The sequence below is a fragment of the Nilaparvata lugens genome, chromosome 5, assembly GCF_014356525.2.
Source record: "Nilaparvata lugens isolate BPH chromosome 5, ASM1435652v1, whole genome shotgun sequence".
NCBI classification, from domain to species: Eukaryota; Metazoa; Arthropoda; class Insecta; order Hemiptera; family Delphacidae; genus Nilaparvata; species Nilaparvata lugens.
Genome location: NC_052508.1, coordinates 28,390,849 through 28,414,168, shown reverse-complemented (window position 1 = coordinate 28,414,168; position 23,320 = coordinate 28,390,849). Strand labels below are relative to the sequence as shown.

General features: G+C 34.2%; 1 protein-coding gene across 1 annotated transcript in view; it reads left to right on the top strand.

Moving 5' to 3' along the window:
- Positions 1-23,320, top strand: part of LOC111044076 (G-protein coupled receptor GRL101) — a 492,864-nt gene that overhangs the window by 448,413 nt on the left and 21,131 nt on the right. Inside the window, 5 exon segments of the mRNA XM_039428094.1 lie at positions 13,915-14,067; positions 15,511-15,648; positions 16,735-16,851; positions 17,977-18,093; positions 22,508-22,636. Of these exon segments, the coding sequence (XP_039284028.1) occupies positions 13,915-14,067; positions 15,511-15,648; positions 16,735-16,851; positions 17,977-18,093; positions 22,508-22,636 (654 nt within the window).

Here is a 23,320-nt window from a genome sequence, read left to right as displayed (position 1 = left end):
ACATTATTATTACATGTTACTTTCTAACGAATGTTACATTCTATCATGAACGCTTTGAATGGCCTGAATCTGTGATACTATACTCTCTGGACTGAACTTGATTTTTGCGAGCCATCATGATTTGGATAAATCTAGATTATAATTTTTTTTTATCAAGAATTGGTTTCCAAAAAATAGATAGAATTTAATGTAATAACAAATATTCGAATGTGGATTACAGAAGAACATTTAGAATGCAGTAAAACCTATGGTATCAGTTTATAGAAATAATTTATTGTTTTCTAGGCCACGACAGGAAAATAAAATATTGAACACACTATTTCTAAGCTAATATAGAAAAATTTACTCCTAAAAAACAGTTTTACTTACAATAATGACATTGATGCTTCATATTCAACAATTGCTGACGTGAATGGATGGGCCTCAAAGGTAACGGTGAATTAAGTATTGTTAATTTGTTATTAATTAGCATATATAGATCAACAAGCTACAGAGAGTGATCATCTCACAAATTATAATCATTATACAAGTTTATTGACCTTACTGGTTCTCTCTCCACATTAAATTTGATTTTATCTCGTTTTATTTTATTTGTTTCAACTAGTTAATGGATGATGCTTTTCCCAAAACGGAGTTTGGCCTGACGCCTCACCACTAAACTGTTAATAACTATTTATGAAGTGGAAGAAGTTGAATTTAATTCGTGTTCACATAAATTGAATGTTAAGCTAAAATCATTAAGTGTTGTTTTAGTACTTCACTCTGGTTTTAGGTTTTCCAAGTCAACATAAAAAGTTCTGTTGACTGTGACATGAATGATGTCCGACGAATTGGAGCTGTTGTTCCTTGTTCGGTGAGCACTTTTTCACAAGGAGGAAAGCAGAGTCTCGACGTCATGATAAAATGACGTCATGGATACTTATATCGATATTCAAGTTGCTTGGAATCGATAGTTTGTTGATTTGACAACACTACTTTGATCATTATTGATTGGCAGTTGCATGTTGCAAGAGTTGGTTATGTTTATGTTATGGCGCTGAAAGTGGATTAATAATAATGTGTTATGTAAATATTTTAAAACATTAAACGACATAGTTGTTAAATTGAGAGACCATGAAGTGGCATTTGGTTAAAAATATTTATTTATTCATATACAAATACAATCCAGGTAGAAACAACTGGCATTCGGCCATAACTGCTCTAAACCTCAATTTTGAATACACAGTCTAGAGGTTATGTAAAAATGATATTTTTCTCATGAGATTAATCACAATTAAAATGTAACCGGCTGTTGTGCAACCGGGCCTTAACTAGTAAGCTACTTTGAGATTTAAAGCTTCAAATATTGTTCTTTTTAAACGATCTGTCGGTCTTGTACAAGACTAAAAGATCGCTACGTTAGTGACTTTACTATAAAAAGTACCACTGATTCAAATGAAAATGATTTTAAGCTTTTCAATTTAAATATCAGAAATCCATAACAGTCGCTCTGTCAACTGGGCTACTAAATCATGGAGTACATACAGTATTCTGTAAAATCATTGTATTCTGTGACAAAACTATTGATTCTAATAAGCAACTATCGATTCTAAGCTATGGATATCGATATATGTATCCATGACGTCATACTTATAATGACGCCGAGATTCTGCTCTCCTCAATACCTACTATTACTAAGTAATAGTAGGTATTGCTCTCCTCCTTGTGAAAAAGTGCTCACCTTCTTGTTCACTTCACATGGATGACGTCATTTATTTTAGTTGACCAATAATATTGTGCATTCTTCACTTGCACTCTGTCTCGCGCTAATTCACAATTTTTATGTAATGGAAAATGCCAGACCGTGTTACAAGTTACGCCTATTTGCTCCCTCGAGAACTGCTCGCAAATAATATTTTTATTGGAAAGAAAAGAGTGAGGTCAATGAAACATCTTCTTTTGTTAATTCTGTTATTACGTAGTTCAAATAGTACCATCTAAACAAGTTAAGAGATGAGAGAATGGCTGGAATTGTTAGGATTTACCAGGACTGAGACACTATTTTTGTGAATAGAAATAAATTAGAAAAATATATTGTATTATAGTTTTATAGATAACCCTCGTAGATGATCCAAAGAACCAATTTACAGTCTCAGTTTCTCCAGTGATGACACCTAACAGCATTTCTATCGAAAATTATAGGCTATTTTGAAGTTAAAATTTTATCCAATGTTATATTATTATAATATTAGTTATATAGAGTGAATTAAGGTATATGGTAAGATCCATAGGAAAGATAGTTTCGAAGCTTTCGAGTTTTACGGAAAAATACTATTGGGCATATTATTTCAAAACGTTTTTGACAAGCTCGTTCTAAAAACAATTATTATGAAAAATAATAGACTTTAAAAAATCGGATGACGTAGAACAAATCTAATTGATGATGCGATGTAGTGTCGTATATAATAGTGACGCATGTTGTACAGAGCTTCGGAAATGGATAGGAAAGCTGTCGCTTGTTATTTCTAAACCAATAAAGTCTCTTTTCTTCTTCAAATTGAATACCAGTGCATAGCGCTATTATTGAATGCGTTGGTCATACAGTACAGACGACAAACTGCCAATTAAATGCTCGTTTCCCTCGATTTTTCTGCTATCATTCCGACAATACAAAATTTTGCTTCCATCTAAAACTAAATTGGCCCAGGAAATGAAACCCAGAAATGAACGTTCGTTGGAAGAAATTGGATGAAACAAACTGAATTTCTGACAGATCTCAGTTGGTAATTAAATTAATGAGTATTCTCTCAAGAGTCTACCCTCGTGTTCTTCTCTCTTTCTCACTCCTCAATCATTCTACTCCTTTTGCCTCCCTTCTTCTTTGCTCCTCTTTACGATTCCCTCTAAGGAGCAAATCCTTGGATTCTCTTGAAACCACGATTCTGAATTATTGCTCATTAATCTTTCTTGAATCTGGCTGCAATCAAGACGCAAAGGGCAAATGCTTGAATTTTGAGTGAAGCGTCTATCTTGCTACAATTGCAATTTAAATTGTTCAATTCCGAATTCGGCAATGAATAAATTATTGCTTACTGAGAAACTTTTTTTTAAAACTGCAATCGAAACCTTGAGATAATTATACCTTGAATATTTCATTGAGAAGAAAATATCAGCATAGAAACAGTATATCACATTATAGAAGGTATGGTCTTGTGGTTCTTTCGTTTGTCACTTTTCCCACAAATAATTTTTTTTAAACTTGCTCTTGCAAGACAATTCTGCAATAGAGGCTCATAACTGTCACTTGATGGAGCTGGCCTCAGAATTATTACGGAAACAGCTAAATATATATTTTACGAGTATGATATTGTAGTAGTAGGTTCTATGGGTATTCTATTCCAATTGAAAAAAAACCTTTATGTCGCTTCAAAACTTTCGTCCGCCATCTTGGATCCGTCATATGGATCCAACTTCATTTCGAATCCAGCTTCATTTTGAATTTAACTTCATTTTTTCAAATGAGAAGGTGGTCATGTGATACAAGATTTCGATACAGAATTTCAAAGGAAAATAGATGGCGAAACCCGCACATCGATATCTCAATGATCTCAACATTTAAAGGTACTAATAAATGATACAAAAATGAAATAATAATAATAATCTCTGGTCGTGGGTACAACACGACCAGACAAATTTATTCAAATTATAGACATGATTACAAAAAGCATATAAGCTACAATTATCTACAAAGTATCAATACAATTGGTTGATTATTTGCTGATCTAAGAAAATGTGGCCCCCACTATATATGAATATGTGTCGGGATGCCACTAATTTTGCTATTGTTTAAGATTTTATGCCGAAAGTAAAAAATTCGAATTAAGATAAATCTTGCGAGTCAATAGAAGTTCATGAAAACCACATTTACATACATAAATTTAAAAAAGAAAATTGATAGCCTAAGATGTAGAAATTTTATAAAAATTTAACATGAAAAACATTTTTAATAATCATGGAAAAAAATCATTAAAATGAAGAAAATAAGAATGAAACAGTATGGAAAATTTTTCATAGAACTAATTTTTCTCCATGATTGATTCTATTGGACAGGAGCCAGTTTTTTGTTTTCGATTTGAATGAATTGATTGGAACTGTTTCTGTAATAGCTATTGGCAGTTTATTGAAAATTGTTGGTCCTGAATATCTGGCTGACCTCTGAGCAGCTGATGCTGTCATCCTGGGAATTGCCAAGTCCATCTTCCTTCTGCGTGTTCCTTGCGTGTGATTCAAATTGATGAAGAATTGTGGGTTCTTTCTGGTGAATGTTAGAAGTCTGTGAATGTAGATCTGTCTTATGCTGAGGATGCTGAGCTCCGAGTATAGTAGTACTGAAGGGAAGAGTGGATGTTTGCGTCCCATTATCCTCAAAATTAGCATCTGAACCTTGAAGATAGGATCGATGTGGCAGAAATTTTTAGCTCCCCAGGCCAAAATGCCATATCTTGCTATGGACTCGACTATTGCATAATAAACATTTTTCATCATGTCTATTGATAGTAGCTGCCTGAGTTGGATGAATTTGTAAATTAATTTTCTGATTTTAGCCGTTTGATGTAAAATGTGTTTATCCCAGCGAAGTAATTCATCTATTATGACTCCTAAATATTTTATATTGTTTGTGCGCTCTATTGAAGGACAATTACAATTCATACTATCCAATTTGCAATTATGTAGTTTGATTGTCTGCTTAGAAGGCTTCTTGGAATCTATCAGTGAGGGAGCAATAAATTTTGTTTTTGAGGCATTAATCGTCAGAATGTTATTTAAGAGCCAGGAGGTAACTTTTCCCATTCCAAGTTCAGCTGACCTGAAGACGTCATCCCAGCTGGTTTCCCGGAATAATACTGCTGTGTCATCGGCGAAGGCGATAATTTTGCCACCGACATCCATTGATAGAGCACAGCTCGTTGGCAAAGATGAGGTAGAGTATTGGTCCAAGAAATGAATGAGTGCGGTACCTATACATTGAATAATTAAGTGTTAGTGAACACTAATGTTAACTTCTACTCACATTTTAACACTTTGAATAAAAAATTGTCATAGCAAATGCTATCACAAGTTGTATAATTAATTACGTGTATTATTATTATTGAACGAAAATCCAAATTAAATGCTGTAATTCACCCCGAACAGCTTCTGCTACTGCAAATATTGACAACAGGGTAAACAGCTAGATGGAAATTCTATAGCGCTACTATTCAAAATAATTTTTTTTAAATAATTTTGATTTTCATTTAATAATAATAATTAATTCATCAGCATTTGAATAATTTCAATATTTCAGTAATTTCTATCTGTAGAATTACGTTTATGTTACAGACAGGCAGACTATAAATTAATTTTGTGTATTATCCCGCTGAAATCATGCGTTGGCGCATGAAGTCTGTCTGTCTGACAGTGTGTGTGACAACTGCCAAATAATAGCATCAGCTTCTTTAAATGAATTGAAACATTACAGAGATAGCATGCAAATAATTCCAGACGACTAATAAATGATAAATCAAAACAATTTTTTTTTTGTTATGCACTTTCAATGTTATTTTTATATCCTGAAAAAGGACGGAAGAGTGAGTCAATTTCACTGTCCAGCAAACTTGACCTGTAAAAAGGTTCGAAGAATTCCTGTTCAAAATTTGAAGCTGATTGATCAATTCTCTCTAAATTTCTTGTCGAACATACACACGGACGGACAACGACTTTGGGCTCTAGTAAGTCAAAAGTGAGAACTTCGCTAACGCTCGCTCAAAAAATACTATCCATACCACTTATCAGTAGCGAGTAACTAATCGTGATTTGTTCAAGATGGATACCAAAATATTCCGTCCTTTACTCTATAGAAAGTGAAATAAGAGGCACTGATAAAATACGTGGTGTGATATTATGTCATCATAATGTCACCTGAGTCTGCTCACAATGTTAACATTAACCACTTTATTCTTCTCAACAGTTACTGCACATATATAAACCTACAATAAACGGACCATCACTAATTTGGAAACAGTTTCCTCATTTTACAAAGCAATATCCAATTGTAATTAACAAGCCAAATTCATAATTACAAGGTTGGATAACGTATTACAAACTAGATTATTTGTCTAGTGATGTAAACATCACACAGAAGATTCCGTATCCTGTCCAATCTACTAAACCAGCACTATGACAAGAGAATAGAGTGAATGAATTAATGTTGACGTTCTGATGCTCGAACCTGTGATGATGAGGTGGCACACACACACCTCCACTCCACCCACCTGTCCACAAAGTTTAGCATTTCGGCCTCAAACCATTGTTGTTGCAGTACAAGTCTGTTATGCTCTGTGTAGATTTTCATTCAGCCTTCGCACTAACCTGGAGAAATGTTATTTCAAACTTGTTTACAAAACATGTTCCACATTTATTGCAAATACTGTATTATCTACTCAATGGCTGAAATGTACATTAGGTGAGTTGCGTTATCATCTAGTAACAACAAAACTTAATTATGACATATTCCAATATGAAGCTTTGAGTTTGTAAGAAATAGAAGTTCTTGTTTAAACTGATTGGATGCAAAGACAAATTTATCCGGAATTATAATATGGTTGTATGTTCGCTAAATGGAAGATTTATTCCTTTGTAAATTATTTTGAAAATTAATATTCTTGAGAGAAAACTACAGAAGATCATAATCATGCGCAATATTCATCACTTTATGAGGATCAAGTGCAATCTCAAGTCCATGTAAAGTAGGTAGTCGTGAGTCGTGGGCAGGAACAGGGGTGCCCACATGGGGGGGGGGCATGGCGCAATTTGCGCCATCAACATTTTTGGGGGGGGCATGATTTTTTTTTATATTCTGTCAACATTTTGAACATGGTTAAAAAATGAAAGTATTAAATAGAGATATCCTAATGTAGTTAATTTTTCCCACCTTTACAATGTTATATTTTGCTAAGTGTAACTCAATATAAAGCATAAGCACAATTGATAATATTTTGTATGCAGGAATTTTATTAATTTTTAGCTTATGAGTTTGAGGGTAAATCTTTGACAAAAATTAATTACAACTCCATCATCCACTATTATTCCGATTGCCTTTGCTTAATTTTAATTTTTAATGGTTCTGTGTTTGAGTTTCCTTGCTGTTGCAACCTAATTTTCTTAGAAGCACAATGATAAGTTGAATTGTAATGTACATTTTAATCAAATAATTATTTTAATTTCGAAGGCGTTTCATGATTTTAATGTGTCAAATGGGAATGCAATTATAAACAACATAGCAAACTCTAGTGAATTTGACAGGAGAAAAAACTTCTCTTGTCAAAAATTTGTGAAAAATATCAAATTAAACCAATTTTAATCTTTTAAATTTACACCCTATTTACCACACAGTAATCAAATAATTATTGTAATGCTTCATTACTTTTTTCTGTTTTGTATAATAGTCCAGTCAAATGGTCGTTTTTCAGAGAACAGCCCGAAATAACTTTTCGCGACGGTTCTCCATGTATTTTGGGGCGCTGAATTTTAATCTGAAATTTTCTGATATGCCAGAGGGCGGCTTCACCCCCAAAACTCCCAAAAAAACCAAAAATTCGGATTTTTTTCAAGTTTTCCATTTAATCTTGAGAACCTTTAACTTTTTGAGAAAAAGCATTCTCTAAAATATTGAAGATAATAAAATTTCCAATGTGGTCGCGCAGGACTCTACGATTTTTGATTCCGGAGCTAAGAGTTTTCAAAAAAGGGGTATTTTTTAAGGGGTTTTCAAAATTATGCAAACCTACCATTTATACTATACAACTAGGATATTTTTCTAGTAATGATAGAAAGCCACACATCACGTGAATTAACAATATTAATTCTGAACAGAATTCCTTAGGTACCTATTTTTGAATTTAGTAGAGGTGTGAGGGGGAATACACCCAAAAATAGAAAATCATGTCCTACAGCCAAAATTCAAATTTTCATTATAATACCTTTTCATGGCCTTCCTAACAGAAAAGAAACATATTTTGGCTGAAATATCCTTACGAGAGTTATGTTCTATGAGAATCACTCGTTAGATTTCAGTATTTCCTAGTGGGGGGCACACATAAGGATACGTCCAGGATAAAAACTTTAATCACTTATAACTTTTGACTGAATGATCACATCTCCTCGTACTACAGCTCGTTCATATCAGCTCGTCAAGGCGGTTGAAAATCATGTATCATCTCACTAAAATTTGTTAAAAAAATAGGAAATTCCTTCTTTACTGTATTTTAGCCCAATGCATAGAAAAATGACCGATTTCTATATTCAAAACTGTGTGTCTCGGTAACTCAAGATGGTAGTTGGTCTTGATTTGAAGAAAGGAATCTCCTCTTTTATGTGAAGTGAATGATTTTTGTAAAAATATAATCGTGTGGTAAGATACGTTTATTTCAAAAAATTAAGAAATATGCGATATTTTTCTCATTTTCACAGTCTCGACAGTTTTTCAATATAAACAGTAATGCAAGATCAATAGGCAACTCAGCTTATAGAGCATGAAATTTTCTCTCATTTAAGACCAATCGCAAGCTTCTATCATGTATTGTACTCATTTTAGAGACTCTTTAATAACAGTAAAATCGCAAGAAAAATGAGAAAATAAAGATCATCATTCAATTGGCTGTAACTTTTGAACGGTATTGAAAACAGAAGTATATTTCATGGGAGTGAAAAGAGGAGAAAATTCATCACAACCTCGACCACTTTTTGAATTTTTTATCTGAAGTGTTCCACAAGATACGCAACGTTGCATATGCGAGACTGTGAAAATGGGGGAAATATCACAAATTTCTCGCACATTCAAAGTTGTGTATCTTGTGGAACACTTCAGATATAAAATCCAAAAAGTAGTCCTGCGCGACCACTCAATTCATTGGAAATTTTAATATCATATAGAGAATGCTTTTTCTCGAAAAATTCAAGGTTCTCGAGATTAAATGGAAAACTTAGAAAAAATCAAAATTTTGGGGGTGAAGTCGCCCTCTGGCGTGTCAGCAAATTTCTGATTAGAATTCAGCGCCCCAAAATATATATAGAACCATCGAAAAAAATTCTTTCGGGGCTGTTTCCTGAAAAACGACCATTTGACTGGACTAAAAGTTGTTATCCTATTATATTGAGCGAGCAATTTATGTATATCTGTTTATATTTTTCTTTTTTTATATCTGGTTATCTGGCTATCTGGTTATTTATGTTCATCGGATCTCGGTAACAGCTCTAACGATTTTCACGAAATTCGGAATATAGTAGGTTTATGATATCAAAATTCGATTGCATTAGGTCTCATCCCTGAGAAAACTTCCTGAAGGACATGAAAAGGATAATTCATCCTCGGAAAAACAGATGATGATTTCGTCGTCTGTCGATAACAGAAGATGTGTGTGCCTGTGTGGGAGATCAGCTGTGTAATCAATTAGCTTACCGTATCTCGCGAGAAATCTAGAAATTTTAATTGACTCGATCAAAATACAGTAATCTGATTTGTTGACATGAGATGGTATATATCATAATATTTAAAGTTTATCATTATTTTACAGTTCTAAGTGATTAGTGAGTGTTATTTTGTTATTCAATTTGGTATGTAAACAATCAAAATTAGAACTTTTATGTTTTCAAATATTTTGACTAAAAATTTCACATGAATTCAAGTGTATGAAACATAACCTACTTTTTGGAATATTAAATATTCCAACTATAAATTTTATAGTGAATAAATCATAATTCAGGGAAGAAACAGTTTTGGGTTGTGCCTGTTAGTCCTTCCCCAATCATTTTAAAGAGTTGAGTTCTGTTTATCAATGAATAAATAACGAGCAAAGCTCGGTGCCCCGATATTTGGTATTATTAGATAGAATTTATAGAATGTACTTGTTCAGATGATATCTTTATTCCAAAAACCAAACCATTTAAAGATACATTTTGTTCGACTTGTGTTATTTACTCCTGTAATTTTAAAAAGTAAATACTACCAACAACACAACACCAGTGACAACCTATTCCAATTTATGATAAATATCGGGGCACCGAGCTCCGCTCTGGAGTACCTACAAAAGCATATAAAAATTATTACGAAAGAAGAAATTATAATAAATATTCATAGTTCATACAGAAAGGTTCTATCTAATCAGAGTGGATTGAGATTGATTCGCAGAGGAATGAAAAATTTCTCTCACAAAAGCATGTTAAATTTTAATCCTGATTAATGTCACGTGAACCAAATCACAGAAGACTATCTCAAAAAGATAGCTTATCTGATTGGTTCTACTGGAATTAATCAGGATTAAAATTTAACCGGCTTTTGTACTACTGCCACTAAGTACCTGATTAAATTAGGTACAAAAGTTCAACAGCTGAGTCATAATTTTGTCTCAGTCCCACACACATGCACTCGCTCACTCACTTCCATCATCAACAGATGACGAAATTATCAGCTGTTTTTCCAAGGATGAATAAATTCTTTTAATGTCCTTCAGCGAGTTTCCCCAGGGATGAGACCTAGTGCAATCGAATTTTTGTATTATAAACCTACTATGTTGAGAATCGTTAGAGCCGTTTTTGAGATCCGGTGAAATACAAACATATAAACATCTTAAAATTTAAACATCTAAACATCCAAACAGAAATTGCTCGTTTATTAGTATAGGATTTAGAATACCTAAACTTGCCGACATTATTATATTATATGAATAAAATTGTTCCAAATTTGTTATGAATGTTAGAGCTGTTACCGAGATCCGTTGAACGTAAATAACCAGATAGCCAGATAACCAGATATAAAAAAATATATATAAACAGATAGACATAAATTGCTCGCTCAATATAATAGGATAACAACTTATAGTCCAGTCAAATGGTCGTTTTTCAGGAAACAGCCCCGAAAGAATTTTTTTCGATGGTTCTATATATATTTTGGGGCGCTGAATTCTAATCAGAACTTTGCTGACACGCCAGAGGGCGACTTCACCCCCAAAATTTTGATTTTTTCTAAGTTTTCCATTTAATCTCGAGAACCTTGAATTTTTCGAGAAAAAGCATTCTCTATATGATATTAAAGATATTAAAATTTCCAATGAATTGAGTGGTCGCGCAGGACTACTTTTTGGATTTTATATCTGAAGTGTTCCACAAGATACACAACTTTGAATGTGCGAGAAATTTGTGATATTTCCCCCATTTTCACAGTCTCGCATATGCAACGTTGCGTATCTTGTGGAACACTTCAGATAAAAAATTCAAAAAGTGGTCGAGGTTGTGATGAATTTTCTCCTCTTTTCACTCCCATGAAATATACTTCTGTTTTCAATACCGTTCAAAAGTTACAGCCAATTGAATGATGATCTTCATTTTCTCATTTTTCTTGCGATTTTACTGTTATTAAATAGTCTCTAAAATGAGTACAATACATGATAGAAGCTTTGAAATAAACGTATCTTACTACACGATTATATTTTTACAAAAATCATTCACTTCACATAAAAGAGGAGATTCCTTTCTTCAAATCAAGACCAACTACCATTTTGAGTTACCGAGACACACAGTTTTGAATATAGAAATCGGTCATTTTTCTATGCATTGGGCTAAAATACAGTAAAGGAGGAATTTCCTATTTTTTTAACAAATTTTAGTGAGATGATACATGATTTTCAACCGCCTTGACGAGCTGATATGAACGAGCTGTAGTACGAGGAGATGTGATCATTCAGTCAAAAGTTATAAGTGATTAAAGTTTTTATCCTGGACGTATCCTTATGTGTGCCCCCCACTAGGAAATACTGAAATCTAACGAGTGATTCTCATAGAACATAACTCTCGTAAGGATATTTCAGCCAAAATATGTTTCTTTTCTGTTAGGAAGGCCATGAAAAGGTATTATAATGAAAATTTGAATTTTGGCTGTAGGACATGATTTTCTATTTTTTGGTGTATTCCCCCTCACACCTCTACTAAATTCAAAAATAGGTACCTAAGGAATTCTGTTCAGAATTAATATTGTTAATTCACGTGATGTGTGGCCTGCGCGATCACTCAATTCATTGGAAATTTTATTATCTTCAATATTTTAGAGAATGCTTTTTCTCGAAAAGTTAAAGGTTCTCAAGATTAAATGGAAAACTTGAAAAAAATCCGAATTTTTGGTTTTTTTTGGGAGTTTTGGGGGTGAAGCCGCCCTCTGGCATATCAGCAAATTTCAGATTAAAATTCAGCGCCCCAAAATACATGAAGAACCGTCGCGAAAAGTTATTTCGGGCTGTTCTCTGAAAAACGACCATTTGACTGGACTATTATACAAAACAGAAAAAAGTAATGAAGCATTACAATAATTATTTGATTACTGTGTGGTAAATAGGGTGTAAATTTAAAAGATTAAAATTGGTTTAATTTGATATTTTTCACAAATTTTTGACAAGAGAAGTTTTTTCTCCTGTCAAATTCACTAGAGTTTGCTATGTTGTTTATAATTGCATTCCCATTTGACATATTAAAATCATGAAACGCCTTCGAAATTAAAATAATTATTTGATTAGAATGTACATTACAATTCAACTTATCATTGTGCTTTTAAGAAAATTAGGTTGCAACAGCAAGGAAACTCAAACACAGAACCATTAAAAATTAAAATTAAGCAAAGGCAATCGGAATAATAGTGGATGATGAAGTTGTAATTTATTTTTGTCAAAGATTTACCTTCAAACTCATAAGCTTAAAATTAATAAAATTCCTGCATACAAAATATTATCAATTGTGCTTATGCTTTATATTTAGTTACACTTAACAAAATATAACATTGTAAAGGTGGGAAAAATTAACTACATTAGGATATCTCTATTTAATACTTTTATTCTTTAACCATGTTCAAAATGTTGACAGAATATAAAAAAAAATCATGCCCCACCCAAAAATGTTGATGGCGCAAATTGCGCCATGCCCCCCCCCCTTGTGGGCACCCCTGACACCTCTAATGGTCTATCACTTAATGAGACCAAAAAAGAGAAAACATTATTTCCACTAAAGAGCAGTCTGAACACTGAGTTGAAAAATTACACACAACCAGTAAAATTACTTGGTATAGTGCAGGACAGTAAACTTTGTTGGGATGACCACGTTTAATTTCTATGTAAAAAAAACTGGCTAGAGTCACATTTCTTTCAACTCAAACTTTTAGTTTTGCTAATGACAGGTTATGGTCTGTTTCATTCACATTTAAATTACGGCCTTCGTAATTTACGTGGGAACAGCGGGGAACAACGATAATGGGGGACCAGCGCCACTGCAGATAAAGTGTTTTTATGGCAGAACAAAGCTCTACGATGCATAGGAGGACTGAAATGCAAGGAATCATGCAGAGAAACTTTCAAACTATTGGGTATTATGACCCTGGCTAGTATGTACATTTTCAGCAATGTGGTTTTCTTTCTATGAAAGAAAATAAAAAAAATTATTAAACAGCATGAATCTCATGAACTAGGAAAAAGTTCGATTTAGTAAAGCCCGTCATAAGATTGCACAAATCCTACAAGTGCCATAGATATATCAACAGTTCGTACTGTTCAATAAATTGCCCTCCGTAATTAGAAACCTTCCTAGAGGAATATCTTGACAGCGAATTTGAGATCATATAATGAGTCAATTTTTAATCTAGTCTTGATATGCCAAATGTTCTTCTATGTTATCTCATGCTGTTACATGTTACCTGATGTTTGTTTTATTTTATTTTCTATCTACTTGACGAGATCCATGTATATTTATATATTTGTTGATCAATAAACTATTCTATTCTATTAATACTAGTTACTTCATATTCATAGGAAATCAACTCTTCGGCTGTTCAATTTATTAATTCTTGTTACGTACTATTGGCAGGTACAGGTGCATTCGAATGTGAACTGGGCAGTACACTGGGCTGTTCAACCCCAGGTAGCAGTCACACCAAAAGCAGATGCATTGCCCCGCAATTTCTCTGTGACGGAGTGAACGACTGTCACAATGGAGATTTCCTTTCTGATGAATTCGGCTGTAAGTACTCTCCTCGATGTAACTGCGATACCATGATTGTAGTACATCGTACTATCGTACATCGAACTATACTACCATGTAGTAGACAAGAGAATATAATATCGTGTTTTGTAAATTGTAAATTTGAATTGCAATAATCAAGGACATCACCTATCAACTCAATATAATCGAGTTGGAGTATTTTCCATCATCCTTTCTTATTCTCACATTCATCCAATCTCTCCACTCATTTGAAAGGAGGAATGCATGAATAGGAATAAAATAAAATTATCTTCTTATGAAGAACCTTCACTTTTTCTATCACAACATCAGCAATAGTATAATTATTACAATGTTGAAAAATAGCCTTTGAATGAGGTCATAGGTTGTGAAGATAATGAGGTGCGACCTGAAGAAGTCAACAGACTCCATACCTGAGCCATTTCATTTTTCGCCTGGGATTAAACGTGAAAAAAAACTATTTGGATTTTTTTTGGTACGGTATTTCATATTTTTCTAAAATATTGATTTTATAGCAATATATTGATAATGAATAATAAACAGATTCAACTTGTAATCTATTCGGTGGGAAAAATTGAATGGGATATCTAGACTAGATAGAGTCTTTTAACTCTAATGATTCTATTTATCTCTTTCCCATTTAATAATTATATATTTCAACATTCATTAATACAAGTAGAACATTCTAATCCAAGTTGGATTTGAACCGTTAAAAACAAGAATCAGGAATTAGTAAAAGAACGCATATTCTATTGTGGAAAAAAGAATGGAAGAACAAAGTAAGTGGATATTGTCAGAAAAAACTTTAGTCTTTTTAATGACTCGCTCGTACAGATCTGGGTTGATTACTTGAGTATCAGTTATGAGTTGAAAACCGTTTCTAGTTTTGATATTACGAGTGATAAAATGGATAATACTCAAACCAAGTTAGTATTGGAATATGAATTGGAAATTCTGTCGGATATGAATTGGAGAGATTTATTCAGTAATCAATGCAGACTCGTGCTCTTGCTAACTATAGTGCTCGTCCTCTATATTATTAGAAAGAAGCTGCTCGAAAATATCTCAGTAGGGTGAAATTCGTATCATATCTTAATTTTTTGAAACATGATGGACGCTACAGCTTCTCTGTAAACTACCCTTCAAGTAAAATTTTCATGGTTTTTGTTATTTTATTGTGAGTGATTGAAATTTAAATTGATGAAATAAGTTGTAATGATTAAGTTATTACTTCTTCTATTCGTGATCGTTTATTTGGTTGAATGAATATCTAGACTAGATAGAGTCTTTTAACTCTAATGATTCTAGTTATCTCTTTTCCATTTAATAATATATTTCAACATTCATTAATAGAAGTAGAACATTCTAATCAAAGTTGGATTATAATAATTGATTGACAAGTCCAATTATGGACATAATCATTTCTTGTTTGGTATGTCACAGGTCCATACAATCAGAAACATCAGAAACTGGATTTAGATGAAGTGTTCCAATGTCGCGACAATAGGAGCTTGCCCAAAAGATTTCGATGTGATTTCAATATCGACTGTTTAAACGGAGATGATGAAGAGGACTGTCCAGGTATGGCCATTTTTAAGATGATATTTTTTAAAATTAGGAAAGTTCACTTGCTTCCTGTGCATGCTAACAATATGCAAGGATGGTATAGCATTCTATATACCATTCTTGAACAATATGCTCCTTGGTAACACTCTTATTTCGCTATAATAGTAGTTATATTCTGGTTCACTGTTAGGCCTATTCTATTTGTAATTGATTCCAATAAGCTTTAAACTGATTGAAATTTTTCGTACACCGACGTGGAATGAGAGTGGGAGCGGAAGGAAACGATTTTTAAAAGCAGATTACCATAAAAATCTTCCGCTTTCAGTTTACCGCTCTCATCCCCGTCGGAGCGTTCATGACTTCAAAACTTATCTCATATAGGAAAGCTAGGCAAGTAATGATGAGATGGAAGATAATTAAGAATAAGTCAACAAAAAATTCAAGACTCATTTTTTCACAACAAACTTCTCCTCTGGTTGAAAAAACTGGGGGTTTGGATAGGACAGGGCATGATAACCACATCACGTACGAATTTCTGTAGCACTCATTGATATTATTCTCCATGAACAATATATTCTTGTTGAGTATTTGAAAGGCTAATATAATCGATCAAAGTATTTGATCATCCAATGTATTTTCCCGGCTCTCACAAATAAAGACGTTGTTTAAAATAATAACAATTGCCTTTTATGTTACCTATGCCTTGTAAGTAAATATGTCCTTCAAGCTCCAACTCCTTTTTTTCATTTCCTCCGCATTCAAACCTTCTTGATTCTTCTATACACTTACTGATAGGCCTTATTGTTCCACAAATAATCAATACTGATGATAGGCTATTAATTCAATCTCTGAAAAACATAATTATTGCATATGGAAAGTTATAGTCTGTTCACAAAACAAACGGTTCTTCAGTGTATCTCTATCATATGAATCAATTGGAGGGTAAAATAAGAGAATCAAATTTTTATATGTTCCACTGAATGTAGATAGTTCAATATTGATGTAATTGAGACTCGAGAAAAAGCTCGGTTGCCATTTGACCACTGCAATATTTAATTTTTTTCTATATATTTTATTGAGATTAGACATGTATTTTTGCAGAAATCGAGATTTGTCATGAAAATGAATATCGCTGTGAAAATGGACAATGCATTCCAAAATCTGGTTATTGCAATCTGGTCTTCGACTGCTACGATAGAAGTGATGAGTCAGATTGCTGTGAGTATTTGAAATAGCGAGGTTCTTCCGTCTAACAATAATGAGTATTCAGTCATATATGGGTGATTTTTCAATATTGCTAAGACTTGATCAGATATAAAACCTTCTTGTTCTCTTCTCTCTTGAGAATAATGTTTCCTGCCGATGGTAATTATACTAACTTGTGCATGAGCAAGGGGATGAATAAAAAACAAGCTTCTCAATAGTTAATGCTATCGAAATCTTTTCATCCAACCCTTCATCATAACATCAAATTTGTGCTATGGTTATGTAATTCGAGCGATGACAAATGTTCTTTTTTTTAATTAACAACGTGAATAATTATATTGGAATGATTTTGTTATTCATTTTGAACGTATAATTTCATTTGAAAACAGCAGTAATATATTAACGATACCGTTCTGACCTTTCACGAACATTGTAGAGGAAATTAAACAGCAAATTAGAGGTTCTCAATCTCCCAAAATAATATTTGTTCACCCGTTATCTGAGATGAGTGCGTTGCTGTGTAAACATTATATTATTTTGGAGAGAAAACACGACTTGTATTCTTTTGAGCAGAATAATTATGCATTATAATCCATTGTACCAAAGTTGGCATCCAGCAGACCGTTCGTTCCTTCATGCGTTGTTTTTCTTTGAACATAAGAAGGTCAAGCTTACAATTTATTATAAAAAATAACATGTCAGTTCCATAGCAGATACTGAGAAAAACCTTTTGATTCCTTATTGAGACAACTCGAAATTTAATAGGTTCTTACTTCTGCAAAATCGTGCAGAAATCTCTTGCGTGAGAATGTTTTGTGCCGTAATAATTGTGTTCGAAGGAAAATCATTCTGATTATTATAATTATACAAAAATCTAAATTTGAATGCTACAAACCACCTCGGAGACTTCCGTACTACAATTGTCAGTATTTATTCAAATGCAATTTCTCATTAACTTCCATCTGAAAATCATTCTGCTGAATGAAACTGGGCAGCTTCTAGTTTGTACCTCTAGTGTGTCTTCCAGTAGCCTACTTTTAGTCATCATGATCAAACTAAAATGTTGTGCATATTCTCAATATCCATAATATCAACTATATTATGATAATTTAGAAAATAGAAGATTCTCTTCCTCAGATAATAATTTATGTGGAGAAGGATTGCTGCGATGTGCCACGGGACAATGTCTGCCTGAGGATCAGTGGTGTGATTTTTTCATTGACTGTCTGGATGCATCCGACGAGACCAATTGCAGTAAGTATAGTCTTCATATTAAAAAGTAATGAAAGCCCCATTTTTCTCATGAGGTTTACATATGTGTACAGTTTGTGCCTATGAAATGAAGTGAGGGAAATGCTATAGAAGAGTGTCAGAGAGAGATGGATGGGAATCCTGGTTCCATATCCAAACTAAATCATGATCGGCTATCTGGTTTTCAGATTGATGATGGTATATCAACCGAGACTAATTTCTCGAATTAGTATGAACACCATTTTAGGATCACTATAGTACAATTATTATAATATTGTACTGGTTATTTTTTTTATGCGTGAGGGAAAGGAAATCTTCTGACAGATTCCACACAGGATCAGAACTGTGTGGATATGTGGGGGTGGCACATTCTCAGAAGGAGAATGGTGAGCACAGTGAAGCTGTACCCCCGACCCACTAAAACCAAAAACCCTCCATCATCAACAGAAAGGGGGGCTGGACCATAGGCTTCCGAATTCTCGGCCTCCCTTCTGGAAATGGATCTTTGTGATGAAAAGATCACTTCTGGTATCACTGTAAGGTAAATAGAAACACATTTGGTCCAAGAACACTCTGGTTAAAATACACTAGTTGTAACAAATTTGTTTTCACGTATATTCTGAGCCCGTTAAGCGGTTTTGCTCTTAATCTCTAACACCAATAAGCAGTAAACAATACATGAAACAATTATCAAAACAAACAACACCTGTTTGGAGCCTGTTAAGCAGTCTTGCTCTTAGTATCCAAATCCCTGTTGTTGTTGTTGTTGTTGTTGCCGTTGTCGTTCGTCTGCTGCCTTTTGTGTCAGGATACTGGACACCATTGTCTCAACTGCCAAACCATGCAGGTTGTGACTCCAGCATGGCCTCAACAATGGTGTCTGGGGTATGCCGGCCAATGATCCGCCAACACGTTTCCCTCTGGGTCTCCCATCTGCCGCAGTGGAAGAAGGTATGCTGAGCATCATCGGTGTCCTCGCAGTACCAGCAGATGTCAGTGAGTTTCCTCCCAATGCGTTTCAGGTACGATGCGAAGATTCCATGTCCTGTCAGAAATCGGGTTAGCCAATAGCTGATGTCACCATGCAGCCTGCCAAACCAATTGCTCAAATTTCTTATTAGTCTCGCTGTCCAGCTGTTTTCTGTAGCCCACCTTTCACTCCAGGTATCCAGTAGTGCCTGCCGACATGTTGCCTTATCTCCTCCATTGTGTATCTGGCAGCGTTCAATGACCAGAAGGTCAACGGGAGGGATGCCAGACACAACATGGACAGCCTTGCTTCCAGCTGTTCTGTATGCACAACAGACTCGAAGTGCCATTCTCCTCTGGATCTGCTCTAGCTTCTTCATGGCTCTTTTGTTTGCTAAGACCCTTTACCATATTGGAGCAGCATACAGGATGGTGGATGACACTACCAGTGCCAATGTCTTTCGCTTGCCCTGTTTTGGTCCATGAGTGTTAACCATAATTTTCCATTAATTAGCCATTAATTTTAGAGCTGAGGCAGTTTTCCCTGCTTTGACAGCAACCTCAACCACATGTGTGGCAAAGCAGCGGCGTTTGTCCAACCAGATCCCAAGATATTTTAGCCTGTCTTTGGGTATGATTTGTGTATTGTCAATCTGGAAGGAAATGGGTTGTAGTCTTCTTCGACCGGACACGACAATAGCTTCAGTCTTATGGGCTGCCAGCTAAAGCCAATTGTTGCGTAGCCAGTTGTTGATTAGCTGGATGGAGTTGTTGACTATATTCATTTGCTGGATTTCATTGCTGGCAGTAACCACTAAGGCAATGTCATCTGCATAGCCAATCATGTTGGCTCCATCTTCAAGGGGAAGACTTGTTGATATATAATCATATGAGATGTTCCAGAGAGTTGGTCCCAATACGGATCCTTGAGGTACCCCACTGAAGATGTTGATTTCAAGGCTGCCTGTTGAAGATGTTGGAAGTAGTGTCTGGTGTTCGAAGTACTTTTGTACCATCTCCTGTAGGTAAGTGCTGATGCCTGCTTCTTGAAGCCGCTGGAAGATCAACTGCCATAAAGCACTATTAAAGGCGTTCTTGATGTCAAGGGTAAGAACTGCTGGTATCCTTCTTGTTGAGCAAGTTCCAGCTGCAGCTGTATCAACAATCCTTATCACGTGCTGTATGGCATCAGTTGTGGAAAGGCCCTTGCAAAAGCCATACTGGCAATCACATAATACATTGTGATCTACAAGTTCTGCCTTCAGTCTATTTACTAGCAGCTGTTCTGAGAACTTGCCAACAACATTCAGTAGACAGAGTGGCCGGAAGGAGGAAGGTCCAATAGCCCCAGCTGATTTGCCTTTGTCAAGAAGGATCAGTTTGGCACGTTTTCAGCTTTCTGGGAAGTCCCTGTGTTGTGAAGTCCCTGGTTAGTACTATAGTGAGGTAATGGCACTGTTTGATTAGCAATAGTATTGCTATCCCTGTCTATCATTCAACAAAGCAGATAGGGCTATCTCTTTTCGCTTTGCCAGATCGTCTTTCAACAATGTAGAATAATGAATTAATTAACAAAATATTCCATCTCAATTATGAACATTCATTACGAAATTATTGAAAAATATAATTTCTTGCTTGATAAAATACAATTGATTATTTTAAACAAGAATGCACAGTTAATATTGCATTAATAAACCTGTATATAGGTAGGTAAATGAATTTTGTAAAAATATAATCGTGAAGTAAGATACGTTTGTTTCAAAAATCAATAAATTTGCGATATTTTCTACATTTTCACAGTTTTTCGATAATAAACAGTCATGCAAGATGAATCTAAGGCAATGTAGCTTATAGAGCATGTCATTCTCTTTCATTTGAGACCAATCGTAAGTTTCTATCATGTATCTTACTTGTTTAATAACACTCTTGAATAACAGTAGAATTGCAGAAAAAAATAGAAAATAAAAAGTAATTATTTTTTTAATCGGCTGTAACTTTTAAAAGGTATTGAAATAGAAAAACGATTCATGGGAGCAGAAAGAGGAGAAAATTTTCTACAACCTTGACTTCTTTTTGGATTTCACAAGATACTCAACTTTGAATATGCGAGCAATTTGTGATATGTTAATCATTTTCACAGTCTCTCATATTCAAAGTTGCGTATCTTTTGAAACACTTTAGATAGAAAATCCAAAGTCAAGGTTGTAGAGAATTTTCTAGTCTTTTTGCTCCCAAGAATCGTTTTTTTATTCCAATACCGCTCAAAAGTTACAGCCAATTGAAAAAATGTTTATTTTTATTTTCTCATTTTTTCTGTGATTTTACTGTTATTCAAGAGAGACTCGAGTAAGATACATGATAGAAACTTGCGATTGGTCTCAAATGAAAGAGAATTACATGCTCTATAAGCTACGTTGCCTTAAATCCATAATGCATGTGTTTATTATCGAAAAACGGTCAAGACTGTGAAAATGAGGAAAATATCGCAAATTTCTTGATTTTTTTAAACAAACGTTTCCTCATGGAAAAGGAAATTTTGTTCTTCAAATCAATACCAATCACCATTTTTTATCATTTCGGGTTACCGAGATACACAGTTTTGAATATAGAAATTGGCAATTTTTCTGTGTATTTAAATATGGGCTAAAATACACTAAAAGAGGAATTTTTCATCGAATTTCAGTAATGATACATGATTTTGAACCGCCTTGACGAGCTGAGAAGAATGAGCTGTAGTACGACGAGATCTAATAATTCTGTCGAAAGTTATAAGTGTTTAAAGTTAGGAAGGCCTTGAAAAGGTATTATAATGAAAAATTTGTATTTTGGCTATAGGACATGATTTTTGGGTTTATTCCCCCTCCCCCAACTACTAAATTCGAAAATTCCCAAGGAATCCTGTTCAGAATTAATTGTTATTTCACGTGATGTGTAGTTTCTTATCTATACTAGAAAAATATCCAAGTTGTATAGGATAGAAGTGGTAGGTTTACAAAATGTTGAAAACCTCTTAAAAATACCCCTTTTTTGAAAATTCGTAGCTCCAGAACCAATAATGGTAAAATCCTGCGAGACCACTCAATTTATTGTGAATTTTATTATCTTTAATTTTGTAGAGAATAATTCTTCTCCAAAAACTCGAAGTTTTCGAGATTGAATGGAAAAATTAAAAAAAGTCCGGAATTTTAGGGGTTTGGGGGTGAAGCCGCCCTCTGGCGTGTCAGCAAATTTTAGGTTTGAATTCAGCGCCCCAAAATACCTATAGAACAGTCGAGAAAAATTCTTTCGGGGCTGTTTCCTGTAAAACGACCATTTGACTGGACTATATTGTATTATATTTTTGTACAATGGAATGGATCTATTTGAAACATTTTGAAAAAAGTGATTGCGTCAATATCAATTCTGTGATAATTCAATGATTCAGAGTAGTTTAAATTTTTGTTGCAAGCAATCAGAGAATGCCAATCAGATGAGTTCAAATGTGATAACGGCCAGTGTGTGAGTTCCACACAGAAATGCTACACCTCAGGGAATCCAAGAACGGGGTGTGCGGATAGATCTCATCTTCTCAACTGTCGTAAGTCTAACCATGTATCATAAATCGAAAATATACAGTATCTTCATAATTTATTAGTCTATTATTATCACTAGAGAAGATTAATTACAAAAATCCTACTACTAATAATATAATTGGACTATAATATAATTATTATTGTAATTCAACTACTCATAAGAAGTTACCGTAATTCCTCTTCTTCTTCTTCTTCTTCTTCTTCTTCTTCTTCTTCTTCTTCTTCTCTTCTTCTTCTTCTTCTTCTTCTTCTTTCAAAATAAATATTCATAAAATGACAGTATTCATAAAATGCAAAGTATGATTGACAGACTGAAGGATTATTGTAGCCGCTGGAACTTGACAGTGAATGGAGATAAGTCAAAAATGATGGTGTTCAGGAAGGGGGGTAGATTGCGCAGGAATGAGAAGTGGAGGTTTGGAGAGGAGCCTATAGAAGTAGTCAAAGAATACAAGTACTTAGGTGTTACATTCACATCCGCACTATCATTGACTAGTCACTTCAAAGCTAAAGTGTCAGCAGCGAAATTTGGTGTGAATAGTTTGTGGGGGAAGTTAATTACAAACAATTATGTCCCAGTATCAACGAAACGGCAAGTTTTTAATGCGGTGAGCAAGGCCACGGTTACATATGCCGCAGAGGTATGGGGGTACCAACAGAGAGAGCAACTAGAATGCTTTCATAGATTC